The sequence below is a fragment of the Protopterus annectens genome, chromosome 12.part0 (assembly GCF_019279795.1).
Source record: "Protopterus annectens isolate FY-2018-M chromosome 12.part0, PAN1.0, whole genome shotgun sequence".
NCBI classification, from domain to species: Eukaryota; Metazoa; Chordata; order Ceratodontiformes; family Protopteridae; genus Protopterus; species Protopterus annectens.
In genome coordinates, this window is record NC_056746.1 from 1,034,114,834 (window position 1) to 1,034,135,098 (window position 20,265).

General features: G+C 44.3%; 1 protein-coding gene across 1 annotated transcript in view; it reads right to left on the bottom strand.

Moving 5' to 3' along the window:
• The window catches only part of LOC122816248 (aurora kinase A-B-like), a 284,795-nt gene that overhangs the window by 172,610 nt on the left and 91,920 nt on the right, over positions 1-20,265 (bottom strand). Inside the window, exon 2 of the mRNA XM_044088988.1 lies at positions 5,062-5,121. Coding sequence (XP_043944923.1) covers positions 5,062-5,115 — 54 coding nt within the window. The 5' untranslated portion in view covers positions 5,116-5,121. The remainder of the gene's footprint in view (positions 1-5,061; positions 5,122-20,265) is intronic.

The following is a 20,265-nucleotide window of genomic DNA, read 5'->3' on the forward strand; positions in this document are numbered from 1 at the left end:
AAGTTCAAGGAAAACTCTGCCCTAGAACTAAACAAATTATTTTTTGACTCCGTTTTCCCAGAGTTATTTTAACATCCAAAAATCACCAACATGAACTTGTTCTGCAAGACTTTCTCATAATCCAAGTCAAAGAGTCATGCTTCATGCAAGTAGTGGTGTATTCCCATTCCATTGACATCTGAGATTAGTGTCAGTCACTGTCATCTTGCATGCTGTGTTAACAGGACTACAATGTTTATTTCTTGAATGGCCCTCATTTGTCTCTCTCAGGGCTTGTTGTATAGTATACCAAGGAATTACAGTTGCAACCAAAAACAGTTGCTAAATTTAGGCCTTTGTTTAAAGTATCTTTTTGTAGTCCAAAATGAATTGACAGCCCTCCCTCTACTCTGGTAAATGTGCTGATACTTTACAAGAAAAAAAAAAGTTCTGACGTTGCTCTAAATATCAGACATTTTTGAAACTATATTCAAGTAATCTTTAAAATGTTTGTTTATACAACTATACATTTAAAGTTTAAGCTTAGCATTTCAGTACTGTGATGCTGCTTATTTTAACATTTGACTGAAAAGTCAGACAAGGACAAAACCTACTTCCAGCAGAGGCCCAGGGAGAAATGCTCCAGATGTCTTTGGAATGTGGGAGGAAACCAGAGTACCCACATGAATGCAGGGAAGACATGCAGACTATGCACAGAAGGCACCTCAGCAGAGAATCAGTCTGAAGAACCTCTTGCTATGAAGTGGCAACGTTAACCGCTACACCATTGAGCAGTCTTATGTAAATTTGTCGAGAGGCGACAACTGCCTTTGAACCATTGGCTGATCTACTTGCTCAGATTATGCAAAAAACTCACTTAGCAGCCTCGGTAAGAAGCCAAGATCCCTCAAAATCCTCCAAAGCTAGTTACGAAAATAAAATTGCCAAAGACTCCAGAGACAACCACAATGCATTCTATAACTACGTCAAGAATCTAAATGGCAATGCTCAGGTCTGCTCTGAGTTACAACAGAATGGCATTAAATATAGTGATCCCAAGGATACTGCCAATATCCTGGCAGATCAATTCAGTGCCAACTTCACCCCATCTCACCCCCCAAATGGCTCATCTCAATACCAGAAGATTGCCAAATTCCAGTAATAATGGCCGCACAGGTAAAAAAACGCACTCTCCAAAGCTACGAATACAGCATCCATGGGACCAGATGACATCCCGGGCTGTGTACTACATGAACTACAAAATGAACTGGCACCTCACCCAAGTGTCATGTTTAATCATAGCCTCACCTCAGGCTTCGTGCCCACCGAGTGGTGCACAGCTACAGTTATCGCACTCCACAAGGGGGGGGGATCCACCTTTAATCCCAGGAGCTACTGCCCCCATCAGTCTGACAAGCCTGATATGCAAGGCCATGGAACTTAAGACATTGGCAACCTTCAAAACACTGGACCCCACCCAGTTTGGGTTCATGAAGGACCGAGCTAGTCTCCTGAACCAGAGTGACTTCTTAAACTCAATCTCCAGAGCCATGGACGAGGGTAAGGCGGTGCACACAGCCTATCTGCACCTCGCCAAGGCCTTTGACACCATCCCCCACTCTGGAATCAGATAAACTTACTAAGCTGGGCATTAATTCCTACGTCAGTCGATGGGTTGCCAACTGGCTTACTGACAAAACCCACACTGTAAAAGTAAGACTTCAAATCCAGCTCCAGACAAGTGGAGTAACTCCGGGTTCAGTCCTGTGACCACTCTTGTTTGGCATCTACTTCTCTGAAATACAGGCCAATACTAAGGGACCCTGGCTAACAAAGTTCGCAGATGACTGCAAACCGGGAGCAATTATTGAATCTCCAAATGATGTCGATACTCTACAAAATGGCCTTACAGAAACAGATATTTGGTGCCAGAGCCATGGGCTCAAGCTCAATGCAAAGAAATGTATAGTTATCCCCTTTGGGAAAAAACACATGTACCCGTGAATTACCACATAGGTGGCAGTACACTAAACACCGAAAGTGTGATAAGAGACTTAGGGACACAGGTGGACAGTGGTCTCAGCTTCGATAGCCACATTGCCACAAGTCAGGAAATCCTGTGGCACATCACTAAGGGCTTTTCATACAGAAAAAAGGAAATCATTGTCCCACTGTACTCATCCCTCATTAGACCCCATTATAGAAAACACCCCATTTGGTTATGTACCTCTCAAGACACCTGCAACAACTAGAAAGGCCGCAGAAATACCTCACTAAAAGAAATCACAGGCCTAAAGCAGATGCCTTATGCTGACCACCTTAAAAATACTCCAGCTATACTCTGTCACAGATGGTCTACTCCGAGGCGATCTCTGCTTAACATACAAGGCCATGTCAAACCCAAGCTGCTGGACATGCTACACTAAAGAAATCCCAATCCCACAGAGCCACACACTCCAGGGATCTAAACCTTATCACAATAAACAAAACATGCTGGAGGGATAGGTTCCTGACTCAGACTCCCCAGTCTCTGGAATAGACTACTCATACAGGTCAAGCAGAATGCCTCTTTGGACCTCTTCAAAAGGAACCTTGACGATTGGATGGGAGAAAGGAAATTCACCCCAGGGATCATGTCAGTCACCATGCTAGACAGGGGTCCAGGTAGTAAATAGTGTGGGAAGAAATAGCCAGGGAATTATGGCTAGGCTTGTATAGGCCCTAGGTCAGATAGCCTAGTACCAACCTATGAACGACATGGCTACATTGGAAGCAGCTGTTAATCAATCAGTGTAAGTTCTCTTCCTCTCTGCAATAAAAAGAGAATGGAAAACATTTTCACCCTTGTCTTGTTTACAGCAGCCTGTGCTCTTTACTACAAATTTTCCGTCTGTGGTATGTCATGCAGGTGCAGACAAATTCCTCTGCAACTTATGTGAGAAGTTAAACAAAGTGGGTGACCTTTCTCTTCCATTGATACCAAAGTGACTTAATCAAAGTTTTATAAACTACAAACATGTTTCAGGTACCTACACAGTACTGAAATCATATCTTAGGGAGAAAAATAACCCAAGAGTTGAGTTAAACTGTAGGAGAAGGAGTTTTCCTTTAAGTTCCATCTCCTGCACATCTACTTCAGTGAATGGACTGGTGAAACCCTCAAGTCCTGTGCTGTCCAGGAAGGCCAGCATCTAATAATAAAAGTGATCACTGCAGCCATTAGTACAGTGATCCAAGCCATTGCCTACCTGGCCATGGGAAACAGATTATATGCAAACATATCCCAGATGCATTACAAATTTCCTATGACTGCTATTCAAGTACTACACTTAATTACTGTAGTCTACCATAAATGGTACCTTACCGATTCTTGTTTTGCTTTCATTTCATCTGAATGATACCAGGATATTCCAAGCCGGCTGCTGCAAGTGAATGTGCTGTAGCACCATACTGCTTCACAGAACTAATCACAGGATAAAAATCCTAGGGCATAGTGGACATTATGTCATGCTCCTGCACCACTGCATACAGGTGTTTAGTGTAGAAGTGTCTGTTCCAAAGCACTCAACATTAGCATAGCTGCGTCTGCTCCTTTGTGCATAACTGTGGCAGCAAAGAGTCCAGTCTTAACATGGGAGTCCAATAGCTTGTCCCTTCTTTTCATATGCTGCTACACATATGGGTTGAGCTGCTGGAATTTTAAGCTTCTGCTTATTAGCACAGGTAAGAGGAAGTGGTCATATGCATTGGGTGACTGCATGCTCTGCCTGTGCTGAAACACAAGGAGTAAGCAGACAAAGCTGCAGGTTCTGATCATCCTGAGCAGGTTATCCTACTCCAACTGCCAGCTCTGGCTATGCTAGAATGGGAGCAAATAGTAGAGGCTTGCAGTTTACAGTAATGGTCCACTGGGTCACCATGCAGCAAACCCTCTTAAGCTAAGAGGACACTAGATTGGCTGGACAATGCCATTAGGCCTCCACATAGGGGTGTAGTCCTTGCCACTAACCAAATGAACACTGGACCAACACCTACCAGATCCTAGCAATGCCCCTCTGACAGTCAGCCTGAAAACTACCTGTAGCTCCCATTCTGTCAGCATTTGCCTACCCCTTTATGTAAAGGGCCCCTTAATGCATCTACATCCATCTTACTCTGCCTGTGGTATTCAATGCACATCTGTGCGCCCTACTGCTTGCTTTCACCCAGCATTCCACCCCTCCTCCCTTTTCTCTTTGCTAGTGGATTACATCCTTCCTACAAAACTACTTAACCTTACAACTTTCCTGCTGTGTTTCCAATTACTATATCCAATTTCTTATTCTCCTGTTGTTTTCACCCCTTTCAGTGAACCAGTAATTGCGCACCCATTCACTGTTCCCTGCCACCTCTTCTATTGCTTCTCCTTTGATGCAACATTAGCAGCCCATCATTAGGGAAACTGCTCACAGTACCGGTTTCTCATTCCTGGAGTTTTGCTCAGTGTGGGACAAAAATTCACCCTCATCGTAAATGAAGCAGAGGAATGTAATGGAGAGAATACAAAGTTCTCTTGGCTGCGTTGTAGCAAAGACTCCTCACGTTCCATTTTTCCTCATTTGTTTCTTTACTTCTAATTAGCATTACTTAAGCAATGCAAGCTCTATGCCAAGTTTATTTGCACTGCTTTACAAATCCAGCCCTCACTTTCGTCAAGCTGATCCGTTAAGATTTTCAATTAGTTTGGGAGCTGAACTAATGACAAATTGTAGATGTACCCCCAAATAAAACCTCAGTTCTTGAGATGAGCTGCCCTCCTCACACAATGGAATAGGCAAGGAGTTTTTGTTCTACACCAATACAAACTGAGATCCACCACATTACAATAAACAGTCTAGGAAAAAATGAAGTTAAAACAATACATTTTCGTATCCGATACAGGATTCCATGTTAAAATATCATTCACCCAAATATAATCAAGACAGAAAAGTTACAAAATTTATTTTTCATAAATTATGAACACAACATGGCAAATAGGTGTACCACAAAAAATGGACTCTGGGTACAATTATAGATAATTGTAATTAGAATCAGTAACACTACCTTTTTGCAAGGTCCCGGTATATTCTCTTGATTGCTTTTTACATTCTTGTCCATGTTATTCTAAAAACGTAAAAACAAAGTTATTACTGGACACCAACAGTTCTCTTCTGCGACAGTATATTTCATGTACCAGATTTGTAGCAAAACACTATTGTGCAAATTGAGAACAGAGGACACAACTACTTTGCCATTTTCATCACACACAAACTCACTTTAATCTGACTTCAGGGCACTGGATAAGAACTTTGTGTACAATGTATGTACTGCTAAAGCCATGCTAGTGATTGAAAACCTGGAGCCAACAGCAATAACTGTGGCGACCACCCCCCTTCCAAACCTACGCACTACTGATACTAGTACCTAAAAAACTGAGAATGATACAAGCCTCCCAGAATTTTAAAAGGAAGTATACACTTTCCCTGCAGTTTGGCTCAACCCTCAGGTTGCTTTCACATCTACAATACAGTTCCAGAAATTTGTTTTTACTTCAAGAAAAACAGTTTCTTTGCTGTGGAAGAAGAGGAAGGGAAAGCCCACCCACTTCAAGCTCAACTTCCCACACACTTTTGCAAATGAACAAGTCTCTGCCTGCATGAAACAGCACAAACACCAGGGAATTATTGCCCATAAAGCTTTCCATTGCAGAAGGCAAGTATTAATGCACCCAAGTGATAGGATTGCCGCCTGTCCCCTCTAAACACAGCAGCAATGATTCAGGCAGATCTGTTGGGGGGGGGGGGGGGTCATGGAAAATAGCAAACTTTTTTTTGTAAAGCAGACATTTTGCCTTCTGTAAGTGTAGCAGAAGGCTTGGATACTAAATTTAATCTTGATAATCACACAAAACAGTGTTGGTGGTAGCTCAGGTGGATGTTAAAGATCCCACCGCACCCATCAAAAGAGTAGAAGTCCCCCAATGCCCTGGCCAAATTCCCCCTAGTAGCATAAATACCACCTCGGGTCTCCCTTGAAAAAGCCATTACCCTAGTATGACTAACCAAAATCAACAAAAAACATTAAATTAGGAGACTAAGCAGCGCAAACCATGTCAAGTTGCAGTACGAATTTTCAACACCTGAAAACATGGCAACCTTAATAGCTGACCAGGCTTGTAAGGGCCTCAGGGCCAATAGCCTAGTAACTTCCTACATATCTGGTCCTTTCTGTAACTGCAACAGTAGTGTTAGTCTTGCAAAGAACTACCAATCTGTCATACTCAAGGTACTATGGCTTTTAAGAAGTGTTGATATGTTGTAACATTGCAAAAAAAAAGGTATGAAGATTACCATTTGAGACTAGATCACATATTAGCACATTTCTCCAACATTCAGGAGAAAAAACATCGACTACCTTTTAGCAGCAGTAAGAAGAACATGTCGTGAAATGTTGATAAAGTACAGTGCTAGGTTTTGCACCATAGCAAAAGGATGGGGAGGGTCAGTCAGTGCCCACAGAATAGGGCAATAGAAATTACAATCCCTACAAAAGACTGAAAACTCTACTTCCTTTGGAGAGTTATAAAATTACTCTGATTTGCTTAAAATGCATTCAGAAAGAAATGTACATTTATGACCATTCAGGAATATTTATTTCATTTATTTACTTACATTTGTTAACCTGGTAGTGCCTGACTGGGTTGAAAAAACCCAGTTTTCAGCAGAGACCCAAGGAGAAAAGCTCCACAACAAAAACATTAAGGTACAAGCAGTAAACTTTTAGTACATTGCTAACAATATGTACAGGAACTTAAAAATACAACAAAAATATATATAAACATGCACAATAAAAATAAAAAGCAATCATTCCTGCTACAGAAGGTTATGCAAGATGTCTGACTCGTACTGGTGCCATTGGGCATCAATGGACTGAGAAGGCAATATCACTTCCTTAATGTCAAGCATGACTCACACAGGTGCTTCAAATTAAACGGGAACAAGATCATGCACTCTCTACAGATCAGAGAATAACACAAACATTGTTCCTTCTTTACTGCATCTTATGACAAAGCTGGATAAATTCCTCTACCCTGCTTTCCATCAGTCATATCAAAATCAGATAATGCAGGCTGCCTAACTAAAAACTGAAGCAGAGAATGAAGGTGTGGCAGACTCACTACAGCAACTGGCAAACTAGAAACTGGCTACAGTTTACTACATACAGAACAAGACTACTCCAACATACACAGGGAAAGCCAAAAATGACAGCTACATAAAATCAAAAGCAGCTACATTCTCCAAAGGTTTCAGATGGTACGAGAGAGTGAGAGCGACAGCGCAGCAGCTCAAAGTGTTAAATGGATTCATTTTCTAAAATCAGCTCGTCTGTCACAGATGTAAAGAACCAAGTTGAATTATAGATACGACTATCTGCAGCTAAAAGTTTGTAGCTTATCTTGTAGTAAACCCTGCCCAACAAGATGACAGAAATAGCTCTTCCAAAATATCTTCGGTCTGGCCCAGAGCTATAGCCTCCTTCCAGTGGAGGATGTTTAAATACACCTCATATGGGAAGCAGAGGAGCATCCAAATAAGGTTTCCAAAGTCCACCCACCACCTCCCCCAGTGACTCTGAAGCAGTGGCTGCACTCAAAGATATCCTTGTGGATTGCAGAGTTCCTCACAAAGTATTATCCCAGCTAACCTTATGATGAGGTAGTGCCAGCTGTGCCAGAGATTAGGGCAGTGCATGTGTGTAACATATGCCAGCATAGCTAGCTGGAGTTTCATAAAGCATTACAAGTTATTTAAATATCAAACTGACTTACATAGATGCTTGTGTTAAAACGAAACAGTGGATCCTACTGGAGAGGAAATAAATATTCATGCAACTACTGAAATGCATATATTTTAACAGAATACTAGAAGGAAATGGGTTAAGCTCAGCCTCGCTAACCTTAAGAAAAATATCCTGAAATTAAGTGACTGTTTAGGCCATAGAGAGTCACACTCACCGGTCTGAGAGAGTCACACTCACCGGTCTGAGAGAGTCACACTCACCGGTCTGAGAGAGTCACACTCACCGGTCACAGTCACACTCACCGGTCACAGTCACACTCACCGGTCACAGTCACACTCACCGGTCACAGTCACACTCACCGGTCTGACTGCAGTCAGAGATGCAAGGTCTGGGAAAAGTCTTTCTGCAGGAAGGCTAGAAATATTGGAAGTTTTATAGCTTCCAGCTACTGTATTAAACCTCAAAATTGTGTGTGTATTGTGACATCTGTGCCAAATCATGTCTCAGGGGGTAGTGTGGGAACCAGAGTCTGGTGACCAGATGTGATGTCATTCTGTAACCAGAACAGAAATTGTATTTCGATACAAGGGAGAGATGTGTCAGTAGCACTCTGTACTCTCTGGAACCTGACAAAGAATCATTCACTTCAACTTGCCTTTCTCTAGCAAGTAGGGAACAGTAATTTTTAGTAAGTTAGGAAAATACAGTGAAATTAAATGTTTTTTTCTGTATCTGTCCAAGTCTAATTGTTTTTATATTTCTTGTGATATAAAACTCTGGTGTTTATTGCAAATAGATATTATGTATTTTCATTTTGTATTATTATATCTAAACCTTTCATTGTGGCTGGTCTTAGAAAAATATTTTAACTTTGAGTACTTTCATTTCTTTAGTGGTACTGTAGCTCCACACTTCTGGAAGTCTTGCTGTTTGACAAAACTACAATTTGTATAAGTATTAATTTTACTAAGAGTAGTTGGGTACTCCAAGAGCCTTAGAGTAGCTGGCTTTGGGGTGTTCTGGTGCCAGTGTATCTACCTTATAATCTGGGTGGAGGTAGCAAAGCGGGTAGGCTGTGCCAGCCTTTCCCAGGTAGGTGTGTGTGTGTGTGTGTGTGTGTGTGTGTGTGTGTGTGTGTGTGTGTGTTCGCTACTTTGAACAGGGACACAGAGCACAGATTTCAGAGGGCATGGTGGACTACTTTGCTTGGAACACCTGGCTAAGGACTCAACTCTGTAGCTGCAAGGGGAGTCTTATTTGGGGCCTGGAGAGAAGGCTCAGCCCCAGGACTGGAGTGTGCATTCCCCTTGTGCTCTTAAGTGAAACTGTACTTTGTGCAGAGAGCTGCCTGACAATAATGTGCATTTTTTTTCTCTCTAAGTGAACATTCCCCCCACCAGTGCCAGCAGCGAGGACTGAGGATCTTCGATCACTGGCCAGAGAAGGAACATCACAAACCTAAAGTAGGAAACATCTGCAGCCTGCATCCACAAGCTTTTCTGTCATTACCCAGAGCCAATGACCACAGATAAGGATGGTGCAACACACTGACCAGTAAAAACTCCTTAACTCCAGCTTATCCAGAGCAATATGACACCAGCATTACTCCTACTATTGCAACGGATGATCTTTCCAGCCCACTCCATTAAGACCCAAAAGGTATTCAAATGCCTCTGCAAAAAGAAACTGCTCACTCCCCTCCACAAAAAGTACCCTTTTCAGAACATGGCTATGACTTCAAAGTGGGTGTACACACACCACACACTTTGCTCCAGTGTACACTAGAGATCAGACTAATTTCATTTGTGTTAAAAAAATAATAAAGGTGTACATTTTACAATTATAAATGCCATTTTAACAGAGTTGAAATGCTACCCTTAGGTCTTCATTGTGGATCTTCTCCAGATATCTACAGGTGATTTGACACTCCTAAACTACATTCAGACATCTTCCAGTTTTCACTACTGGAGAAATGCATGCAGTGCAGGATCAAGTATACCAATGCTGACATCCCAATGGACTACCATCCCTCTTTTAAATAATGCCCAACATTTTGCTGTACATTACCCCTTGCCAGTGGACAACCATGCTATGATCTTGTTCTGCATTCCACTCCACAAAAATAAGAATCTTTAACCAATACCAAGCATGGACACTGCAACAGACAGGGTATACGCCACTGGTCTCTTCCAAGGCAGCTGTAGCATACAACTTTAAATATGGTAATACCTTGCTACAAGGAGGTGGCATACAAGGTGAGTGACATTACTTTTAGAAAGCAGTGGTTTTATGTCAAATGAAAAATGCACTTGTAGATTGATATGAAGTGTTCCAAGTATTGAAATCCAATTTGCAGTAGAAAAATCTATAGCTGCAGCTACCAGGAATTCTTACAAAGCAACTTGGCAATAAACTGGAAAATATGGATGCAAAATTTCAAAAACCAGAGTAAGACCATATTTCTACATGCAGATGCTGGAGGCCTTGAACATTTTATTTTTGTTTTGTGGGATGGGGGGGGGGAGACTTATGAGCAGACAGCAAGTGATACAACAGAACTATGCAGAGAGTTACACAGGTCATTAGCAAGGTCCTGGACAATTTATAGTATACACAGATAGCATTCCCCTTGATTGATACAAAGACCTGAGCCTACCAAAACACCAGTTTACCAAGCAAAAACACACACCAGTGGCTGCTCCATCAGTGGCTACAAGGCCACACAAATACTCTTGAAAATAATACAAGCAGGCACACACCACAGCAAATTCAAAGTACAAACTTGCAACCAAACCTTCCATTATATAACAGAGATATTCTAAAACATTGCCTCTATAGGAAGCAGTCTATAGACATGTCAGAAACTTTTAGGGTTTGTTAACACTAAACTAAATTTACACCCAATTCACAAATAATTCATCCAGTTTTAAATGCCATTTCTTCTCTACCTCCCCACCAGCTCCTCAGCTAAAGGAGTTCAACATTCTATTAAAGTCCATCCCTACCCCAGTTAGCAAATCTCCAAAAATCTAATGGCCACACTGCCCATTATACACGGTTATGCTCCAACCATTTGGGAACAAAATCCATACCGCCTTCACAAAAGGGGAAATTCAACAGAATTCTAAACGGATCACAATACTATCTTCACTACCAAAATTCCTAAAAAAAACGTATGCACACAGCTTCAAGCACCTTAGTACCAACAACCTCCTCTTACAAACCAAAGACAGCTTTCACACATCACACCCACATGCTCACAGTAATACAGGTCACTTAGTCTCATCTTCCTTGCCTTTTCAAAAGGATGTGCCAGTCTCATCCTGATCTAACTGAACTACCCACCCTAGGAATGTCCCAAACCATGCCATCCATGTTAAATAGCTACCTTAGCAACAGGTTGTACAACTACAACATAGCTTCTCAGCTTCCCTCAAGGCCCAAGGCATGACTCTTGTTCTTTAATGTATTTATAAATAAGCTATAGTGCATTAAGCTAGAGACTCAACCCTTCTCTGCACTGCAACAAGTGTAAAAAAAAAAAAAAACCCCCAAGCATCCTTTTCCTCTACTGAATCCCTACTAAACAATGAAAACCTGCTTTTAAATCTTGAAATTTGATGTTATTCACATCCAACACTATGCTCTGCTGTGAAAAATCTCAGTCAATAACACTACCATAAACAAATGTAACCTACACAAAACTGTTTGGACAAAAATCTGAAATTTGCCCAGCACAAAAAGAGAAGAGAAAGACTCAAAAATGAGACTTTTCTACCAGTCACCCTAACCAACTAATGTAAACACACACCTTGAGTAGGACTCACCCCTCTCACCTTAAAACTATAATGGTTAGAACTACCACAGCATCTAACCTTCAAAAATACGATTCTACAACCCCATCTGGTTCTCCCCAAACAAACATCCTTAGTTAGTACTCACCATACAGAGTTAAAATCTACTGAAAACTTTTGGCCATCACACAGTCTGCTCTCCAAGTAGGTCGCCAGACGTTTTGTGGTAGTAGTATTGTTTTCAAAATACTAGAGAAAACTTGTGCTTTAGCAACTGCCATGTGTGGACGATGCCAAGCTTGGACAGACACACACACGGGCTCTCGCACTTGTACATCTTCCTTTTTCCTCCCATTTCCGTCATCATTGCTCCCTACCACAATTCCCACCATTTCCTTTTCCCCCTTGCACTACCTCCTTTTCTTCCTATTGCAAGACCAAGTTACACCATTTTAATGTCGGATCAATTGAATGCAAGTGCTAAATATCTTTATATTAGTATACATAGAATTCTAAACAGACAATTTTTTCTAAGTTGTTACTATTCTTAACTTCACATTAGACCATTATTTTGTTGTCCATTTTTACTGTTTTCCTTGGACGATTAAGTGTATTTTAATTCTCATTTGGAGCCTTCTCCCAGATACTGCACTGAAAAAGACCTTTTCTTTAATTGTTAAATAATGAGAACAGTACTATGTCCCCACCAATTAGTCACTCAAGTGTGTACACCTCAGATCTCATTGTAATAGCTACATACGTATCCATGCAAGTGTACACTTTTCCACACAGAAGCATCTTGGTTCACACAGCTCACCTACCTTCAGTTTTCTAGTGGAGGCTCGTGTTGGCAGATTATGACGACAATGCCAGATAATTAGAAGTTATGTACTTACCATAACGTTCCATCCAAGTAGGTAAACTTAAATTTGTCAGCAACCTATGGGTTATCGGATCAGAGCTGGCAGCTTCCAACAGCTAAGATCAGAGCTCCAAGCTCCTCCCCCTTACCCATAATCCCCTGCTATTCCTTCCTGACCTCAGATAGAGTTTGCTTATCCATAAACCATACGATACCAAAAACCACCTCCCTACTCTAACCTGGAAACAATCCATGACAGCAGGAGTCCTTTGAACATCCATATAGATTAGGGGGACGGTTGTTGACAAATGAAGTTTACCTACTCAGATGGAACATTATGGTAAGTACATAACTTCTAAATCTGAAGTAGTTAACTTCATTTGTCCATCAACCTATGGGACAAGAGTCCCCAGCTACCGGATTCTTGGGAGGTCCTTATGGAAGGATGTTCCGGAGCACTGCAGAGCCAAAGGATGCTCTCCCTCTGGAAACAATATCCAACTTGTAATGATTTATAAATGTATGAGATGAAGCCCAAGTGGCTGAACAAATGTCATCTACACCCTAGATCGAAAAGCCGCAGAGGTAGACATCAATAGAGTAGAATGGGCATGAACTCCTTGAGGTGCAGGCCGGCCCGAACTCTCATATGCCAAAAGAATGCATTGGGAAATCCATCTGGACAATGACTTGATACAGGTTTTCCCCAAAGAGAACTTGGCAAAGGATACAAAAAGCTTGTCTGATTTCCTGTGATCAGCTGTCCTGTGCAAATAGAATCTTAGTTGCCTATGTACGTCTACAGAGTGCAACTTGTATTCACCTTTGTTCTGATAATTTGGGAAGACTGGTAAATAGCTTGATTGATATTAGACTCCGATGCAATTTTGGGCAGAAAGGAGGGGTTGGTCCTGAGTGAGACTATAATTGTGGAAAATCAAATACGGTGGCTTGGCACAAAGGGCTTGAAGCTCCGAGACCCTTCTGGCCGAAGTTATGGCAACAAGAAATGCCGTCTTCCAAGATAAGTATTTCAGATCCACCGAAGTTGCACGCTCAAAGGGAGGAGCTGTTAGAGACTGAAGTACAAGAGTTAAATCCCAAGGAGGGATGGAATCTTTTACCGGAGGTCTTGGTAGGAAAGTGCCTTTTACGAAGGTCTTACATAATTTGGGCCGATATCACTGCCAATATAATGAGAGATTGCGGCCAACTGGACTTTGACCGTAGAAGAGCTAGCACCTTGGTCGAATAACCCTGACAGAAAATCTAGTACTGCTGGCAATGGAGCTGTAAAAGGGATCCAAGTTCCGATGCTTCGCCCAGAGAAACGCTTCCATTTACTATTACAGATTCTTCTAGTAGATGGCTTGTGAGCGGCTACTAGAACAGCCTTGATAAGGGATGAGATACCAGGAGTCCTAGCTATCACTGGAACTGGATCAACCAAGCTGCGAGCTTGAGGTTGTCCAGATTCGGGGTCGACAGGCCTGATGGGTGAGAGATCAGATCCGGAATGGGATCTAGAATCCATGGGTGATTCACTAGATGAGACCATAGATAAAGGAACCAAGCTTGACGAGGCCAGAATGGGGCAATGAGGATTATTCTGCTCCCAAACTGTCTGGCTTTCTGTAAAATTTTTAGCATCAGGGGCAGAGGAGGGTAAGCATAGAGTAGACCGGGTGGCCAAACATGCACCACAGAGTCTCTGGGGGATTCCCCAGGTGAGGGAATTAGAGCAAAGTAGTCGCTGCACTTTGCGTTCGAAGGAGAGGCGAAAAGATCACAACGAGGTTGACCCCATTTGGAGAAGATTTGCTTAGTTACTTCCGGATTCTGAGACCACTCGTACGGTGACAGGATGGATGGACTCATCTGCCAAAATGTTGGACAGTCCCGGTATGTGCGTCGCTATGAGAAAGCGGTTGGTGGACATAGCCCATTCCCACACTCTCATGGCCTCCCGACAAAGTGGATAGGACCTGGTTCCCCCTTGTTTGCTGGTATACCAGACGACCGACATGTCTGTCTGGATCGCAATTGTCCCCAAGGGAAGAAGGCTTTGAAGTGCTTGCAACACCAAAAGCACTGCTCTCATCTCTTGGACATTGATATGCAATGAGGTCTCAGAATGGTTCCACGTGCCTTGGACGGTCCTGCCCAAGCAGTGCCCCCCCACCAGAGGAGAGAGGCATCCGTGGTCACCGTGGCTAGAGGAGGGGGTACAGAGAAAGGGCACCCTTTCTGGAGGTCCGGGGACTGGAGCCACCATAAGAGGGCTTTCTTGCACACCTTGCTGAGAGGAACGGGAAAGTTCAGGGGATGTAGCAGCAAGGACCACTGGACTTGTAAGGTCCATTGAAGAACTCTGGTTAAGCGCGCCATGGGTAGTAGGTTGATGGTTGCTGCCATCGAGCCTAGAGCCCTCAGGACCAATTCTGCAGGTGGAGCTGGGGATTGTAGAAGGGCCAGTACATGGAGTTTGAGTTCATAGCCAGTCCGGAGTCAAGAAGGCTAGGAGCTGGTTGGTGTTCAATCTGGCTCCGATGAAATCTAGAATTCGAGTTGGCAGAAGGGAATCTTTTCCAATGTTGATTGTGATCCCCAGCCGGGGAGCTAGATGGGGAAAATAATCCCTGGCAGTAGTGCAAAGTAGATGCCTGGTGGGGGCGGTCAGGAGCCAGTCGTCCAGGTACGGAAAGACCTGAATTCACTGGAGTCTCACGTGGGCCACTACAGAGGTTAACACTTTGGTGAACATGGGGGCTGTGGTGAGACCAAAGGGAAGGACACTGAACTGGTAATGGCTGGCTCCCAGCCAGAAGCAGAGGAACCTCCTGGATAGTCTGTCCATCAAAATGTGGTAGTACGCATCCTTGAGGTCTATGGAGCACATTCAGTCGTTCTCCAGCAGAAGGGGAAGAATGGATTGGAGAGAGACCATCCGGAACTTTTCTTTGGCTACTGACAGGTTCAGAAAGGACAAGTAGAGGATTGGTCTTGGGTCCCCCGTCGTTTCTGGCACCAAGAAGAACCTGGAGTAAAAGCCTGATCCGGACTGGTCTGGGGGGACGTGCTGGATTGCTCTTTTTTTCTAGCAGTATGAGTATTTCCTCGACTGCCGCCTCCCTTTAATAGGGTGGGACTTCGGGGACTGAAAGGGGGCTTGAGAAAAGGGATCTTGTAGCCTCTGGATATGACCTGAAGCACCCAGCGATCTGTTGTAATGGACTCCCAAGCTGCCAGGTGCCTTGAGAAATGCCCCCGACTGCCTCCAGAGTGGAGCAGTCGGGTAACCCCTCAGGGTTGCTGCGTGGGCCGATCAGAGAAAGGTTCTCTGGACCCAAAGTTCTTCGGGCCCCCTCTGCCTCTGGGGCGGCGTCCACCCTGTCCTCCTCTGCCTCCGAAGGAGGAAGGGTCCAGAGCAAAAACGGGACTGTTGAGACTTCCAGAACCACATCTTCTTCTGTCCCTTTTGGTTCCCGGAGAAGGACCTCTGGGGAGCAGAGAAGCGGACTCTGACAGTAGACGTCTTCCCGTCTTTCACTCTGGGCCAGTGCGTCGTATACGGTCTTGCCAAAAAGGGCAGAACCAAACGGCGCATTTGCGAACAACACCTTAAAGGGTTCCACGAAATCACAATGATGGAGCCATGCCTGTCGCCGTAGGACGACGCCCGCTCTACTAGCTCTAGCGGCTCTTTCCGTGGCATGGGATAGTAGCTGCATAGAGGTATTGGAGATTTTGAGTGGCCATTTGGGTAGAGTACACTTTCTTGTCCTCCACCGACATGGACTCTGGGGGCGACCCAGCGTATTCTTTGATAAGATCCCGCTGGAGCCGTATCACGTGTGCCATATAGTTCAGTGACCTTACAGAAAAGGTGGGTGTTCGCTTCAGCCACTTCCCCAGAATGTCCTTCATCCCAGACTCCTTGTCTGGAGGATGGACCAAGGAACTCTCCTGGGCCATTTCCCTTTTGGTGGTGGCCGCCAACAACATGGCATCTACCGGGGCTCCCTTGCTCCAAAATTACCTGTCCGAAGGGGGGCTGAGAATTTTGTCCGGCCTCTTTGGAATGGGCTCCAGAGTCCGGTTCCTTCCATGCCCTGGCAGTAAATCAGGGCTACCAGGGGATCGGCGGGTGGGGACACTCAAAAGATAGACGGGCCAGCTTCAAATGCCTCCAGAAAGACTCGTCAGAGGAAGGTTTTGGGGCAGACCACCCCCCTCTGATCCGAAGGAGACGTCTTCGGGGGGTGACCTTGGGGAACCTTCTCCTTCCTCCAAATCAGTGTCCTCTGTCAAGGACTCAGGGGCGTCCAAGTGCCTCCTCTTGCACTTCAGTTTGTGGGGGACCTCCTCGGGGGGGTGCTGTCCGAAGAGGCCTCACCAACCACATCCTATTCCAACAAGGGAACTATCTGGGACGTCTGAGCAGGCTGTCCCTTGGGCCAGGTGATGGAAGGCAGACCAGTCTGACAGGGAGTGCAGGGTGGAGCTGTAGCTGAAGCCGGGGGCCTGGAGTCCCTCGACAAAACCCTCTCCACGACATCGAACGTCAGAGAGCTGCTCTCCCTAGGATCCGAGAGCAGACCCTCCCTCAGATCTGATGTGCGGATTGGAGCAGATGCAGTCGTATCCGAAGGGCCAGTATGTTCCAACCGAGACCGAGCCGAAGCCATACTGACACCTCCGAATCCGAAGCTCAGCTCTCGGCTCAGAGCTCGGATCCAAAGAAAATGGACCCGACAGACTTTAAGGCGCCAAAGTACCAGACACCATCAGCGCAGTCAGTCCCCTGGCTCAGATGTTACCTGGCTCCAAACCCCAGTAGTGGGTCGGACAAGGAGCAATCGGGGCAAAAAAGGGGGTAGAGCCCCCCGGAGGGGGGGGGGCGCGAGGCAGGAGCACTCCATCTGCAGCTGGGCCTGGAGAAACCCACGCATCATTCGGTCCAAGTCTACATCAGACATACTGCGGGTAGACCTTTATGAGGGCACTGAGGCGGGCCGGGAGTGCCGCCTCGATGACCTCGAAGGCAACCGGGTCGCCTCCTCCTCCAGCCCCGGTGAAAAGCAGGGAGATCGGAGCCCGGAAGGAGAAGACTCGGAGGCCCTAGGAGGAGAAACCCATTTGGCTGGCGGGGCCGATGCAGTAGCTTCGGCCCGCTGCTTGTGGTGCTTTTCCCAGAGTTTCTCCTTTCTGGCTTCCCTCTCCTCCTGGCCCAAGGTGGGAGGTTGAGTTCTGGCCAGGGGAAGGGGAATAGCAGGTGGCGGTGCCACGGAGGGAAGGGAGGACGAAGCAGAGTCCGGGGGGCAGAAGTCCCACCAGAATCAGCTTCAACTTCCGGTCCTTGACGGCCCTGGGGTTGAACGCTGCACAAATAGTGCAGCCGGTAGAAAGATGTTCAACCCCGAAGCATAAAACGCACAGAGTATGGCCATCCGCTGGGGACAGCTTATGGCCACACTCGGTACACTTTGAAAAGAAAGTTTTGGGTGCCTCTGCCATACCTACAAAAGAAACTTACACACTTGCTAGGCCCCAAAACGCACACACCCTAACGTGTACACGAGGGGGAGGGAACAACACTAAAAGGATAACTAAACACTAAAGAAAAACGTTAATGCTACTGGGGAACTATGCTAACTCACACACAAAAAATTGTTTTAACTAAGGAAAAAAAGATTCCCACAAATCCAACACTACCACACCTGGAAGCTCGATCAAGCTGCTGAGAGATCCACGGCAAACTAGATCCAAGGTCAGGAAGGGATAGCAGGGGGTTATGGGTAAGGGGGAGGGGCTTGGAGCTCGGATCTTCACTGTTGGACGCTGCCGGCTCGGATCCGATAACCCATAGGTTGATGGACAAAATAAAGTTAACTACTTCAGATAAGTATTTCAACTTGATGCTTAAAAACAAATGTAGTGCCTTCCGTGCCTCCCTGCCTTCTCGCCTTCCCTGAAAGTTTGCCATATTAATTCAAGTGTTCATACAACTGCTCTGCGCTTAAATGGAGCTTGTGAAGGTGAAACACTGCAATGAGTCAGAATACAGTGTATTCCCTGTGACCAACAGGTGGGCTTCACACAACCACTGAAGCCATACAACTGTATGTGAAAATAAAAAAACAGTGGAGTGATCAAATTACCTCATCTCCCCTTTCAGTGATATTGGTATGTAATCACAAAAACAGCAAAATAATGGCCATATGTTCTGACTTAACAGCCATTATGGACATCCATTCCAAACCAAAGTCCCAGCTCAGATCATTGTAATGTACAGGTATCCAAGAATTACTTTGGTAGGCAGTTGTGTACACTAACATAGCTAGTGCAATGCCAGTATTAAAACTTGCTGCAAACACACCCAACAAATCAGAAGCATCTGTTCCAGTTATGTCCGAGGCAATAAGACTGGCAATTGTATGTACTGGCACACAGAGCAGTTGAATCAAATGAAAATAAAGACAGGTCTATCGTTAAGTATGCAATTTACATAAACAAGTTCATGATAAAAGGAATATCCCCTCACATGAACAAATTCAGGAGGTTGTAGGCAAACTTGCATCCTATAGCTGCTGCTCCTGACTAAGGCAGGAAAGACCCCCCCCCCATGTTTAGGGGCTGTGGAAATTCTGACGTGAAGGGAGCACCCAAATACACCATGGGGCAGGCCAATATGGCTAACAAGAAAGCAACAGGTTGACTTATCAACCCAGTATAACATTTTGGAGGATGGTAGGACACTGACACTTAGATCCAGAATCAAACTCCAGAAAAGGGGAATTGGCTCAATAGCTACAGAAGGGTGTTAGAAACAGTTTTGGATATGCAGTAGAGGACCTGGTGTCATGCCAAAACATGCAATACTGTAAGATGTCATTGCAGGAACTAAAACGCAACCTTCCTCAAAAAACACAAGCAAAATTAGTAAAGCCATATTCTCCAAGACTTAAAACATTCTTTGCACAAAACAGGACAGAAACAGGAGGGCACTTAAACAGAAGTACTAAAGGTGAGGGAGATACGGAAGGGCAGATTTCCAAACATTTCTTTTAGATGCACAAAGCTGAACAGAGAACTTGTGAGACTTGAGTACAGAAGAGAAACAGTAATGCTAAAGGAGACTCAAGAACTTTCCTATGAAGACAGTAATTTCCACTGCCAGTTTGGGGAAAGATAAGACTCCACTTAACCAATGAAGAAAGTAACCCTGAACTAAACAGACTTACCAGCAAGACACCAAAACATAAAACACAATGTTAAGAGGACACTGAATAAAACCAGAGATCATAGAAAATAGTGAACAAGGTCTTTCACATTTGTTGACAATGTCAGAGTTAAAAAATGCTTTTACATAGAGTAAAGACAGGGAAAATTATACATCAGATGTTGGAGCAAGTGCCTTACAGGATCCTAGTAATGAAGTTGGCAGGATCCTAGTAATGAAGTTGGCAAACAGCTACATTATAAAGTCAACTGTGGAGAAGCAAAATTAAAGTACTAAATCAGATTTTATTGTCCAGGTATAGAGAAAGAAATGGAAGATTTTCCTTTTTTGTCCAAAACATCAGAACATGTGCAGCCATCTTTAGAGTCCAATGAGCCCAAGCAGTATTTCACAAGTGACATTTGAATGAAGTGCTATGGACACTGCTTGGTCAACAGCAAGATCTAGCAACTGGCATCTGTACATAACTACTAAGCTATAACAAGATTTCCAAAAGCTATACAGAGTAAAGCTAATAAGGCTATTGCCAAGTAACTGGTAGTGCAATTCAGTAAATAGGTATCCTTCAA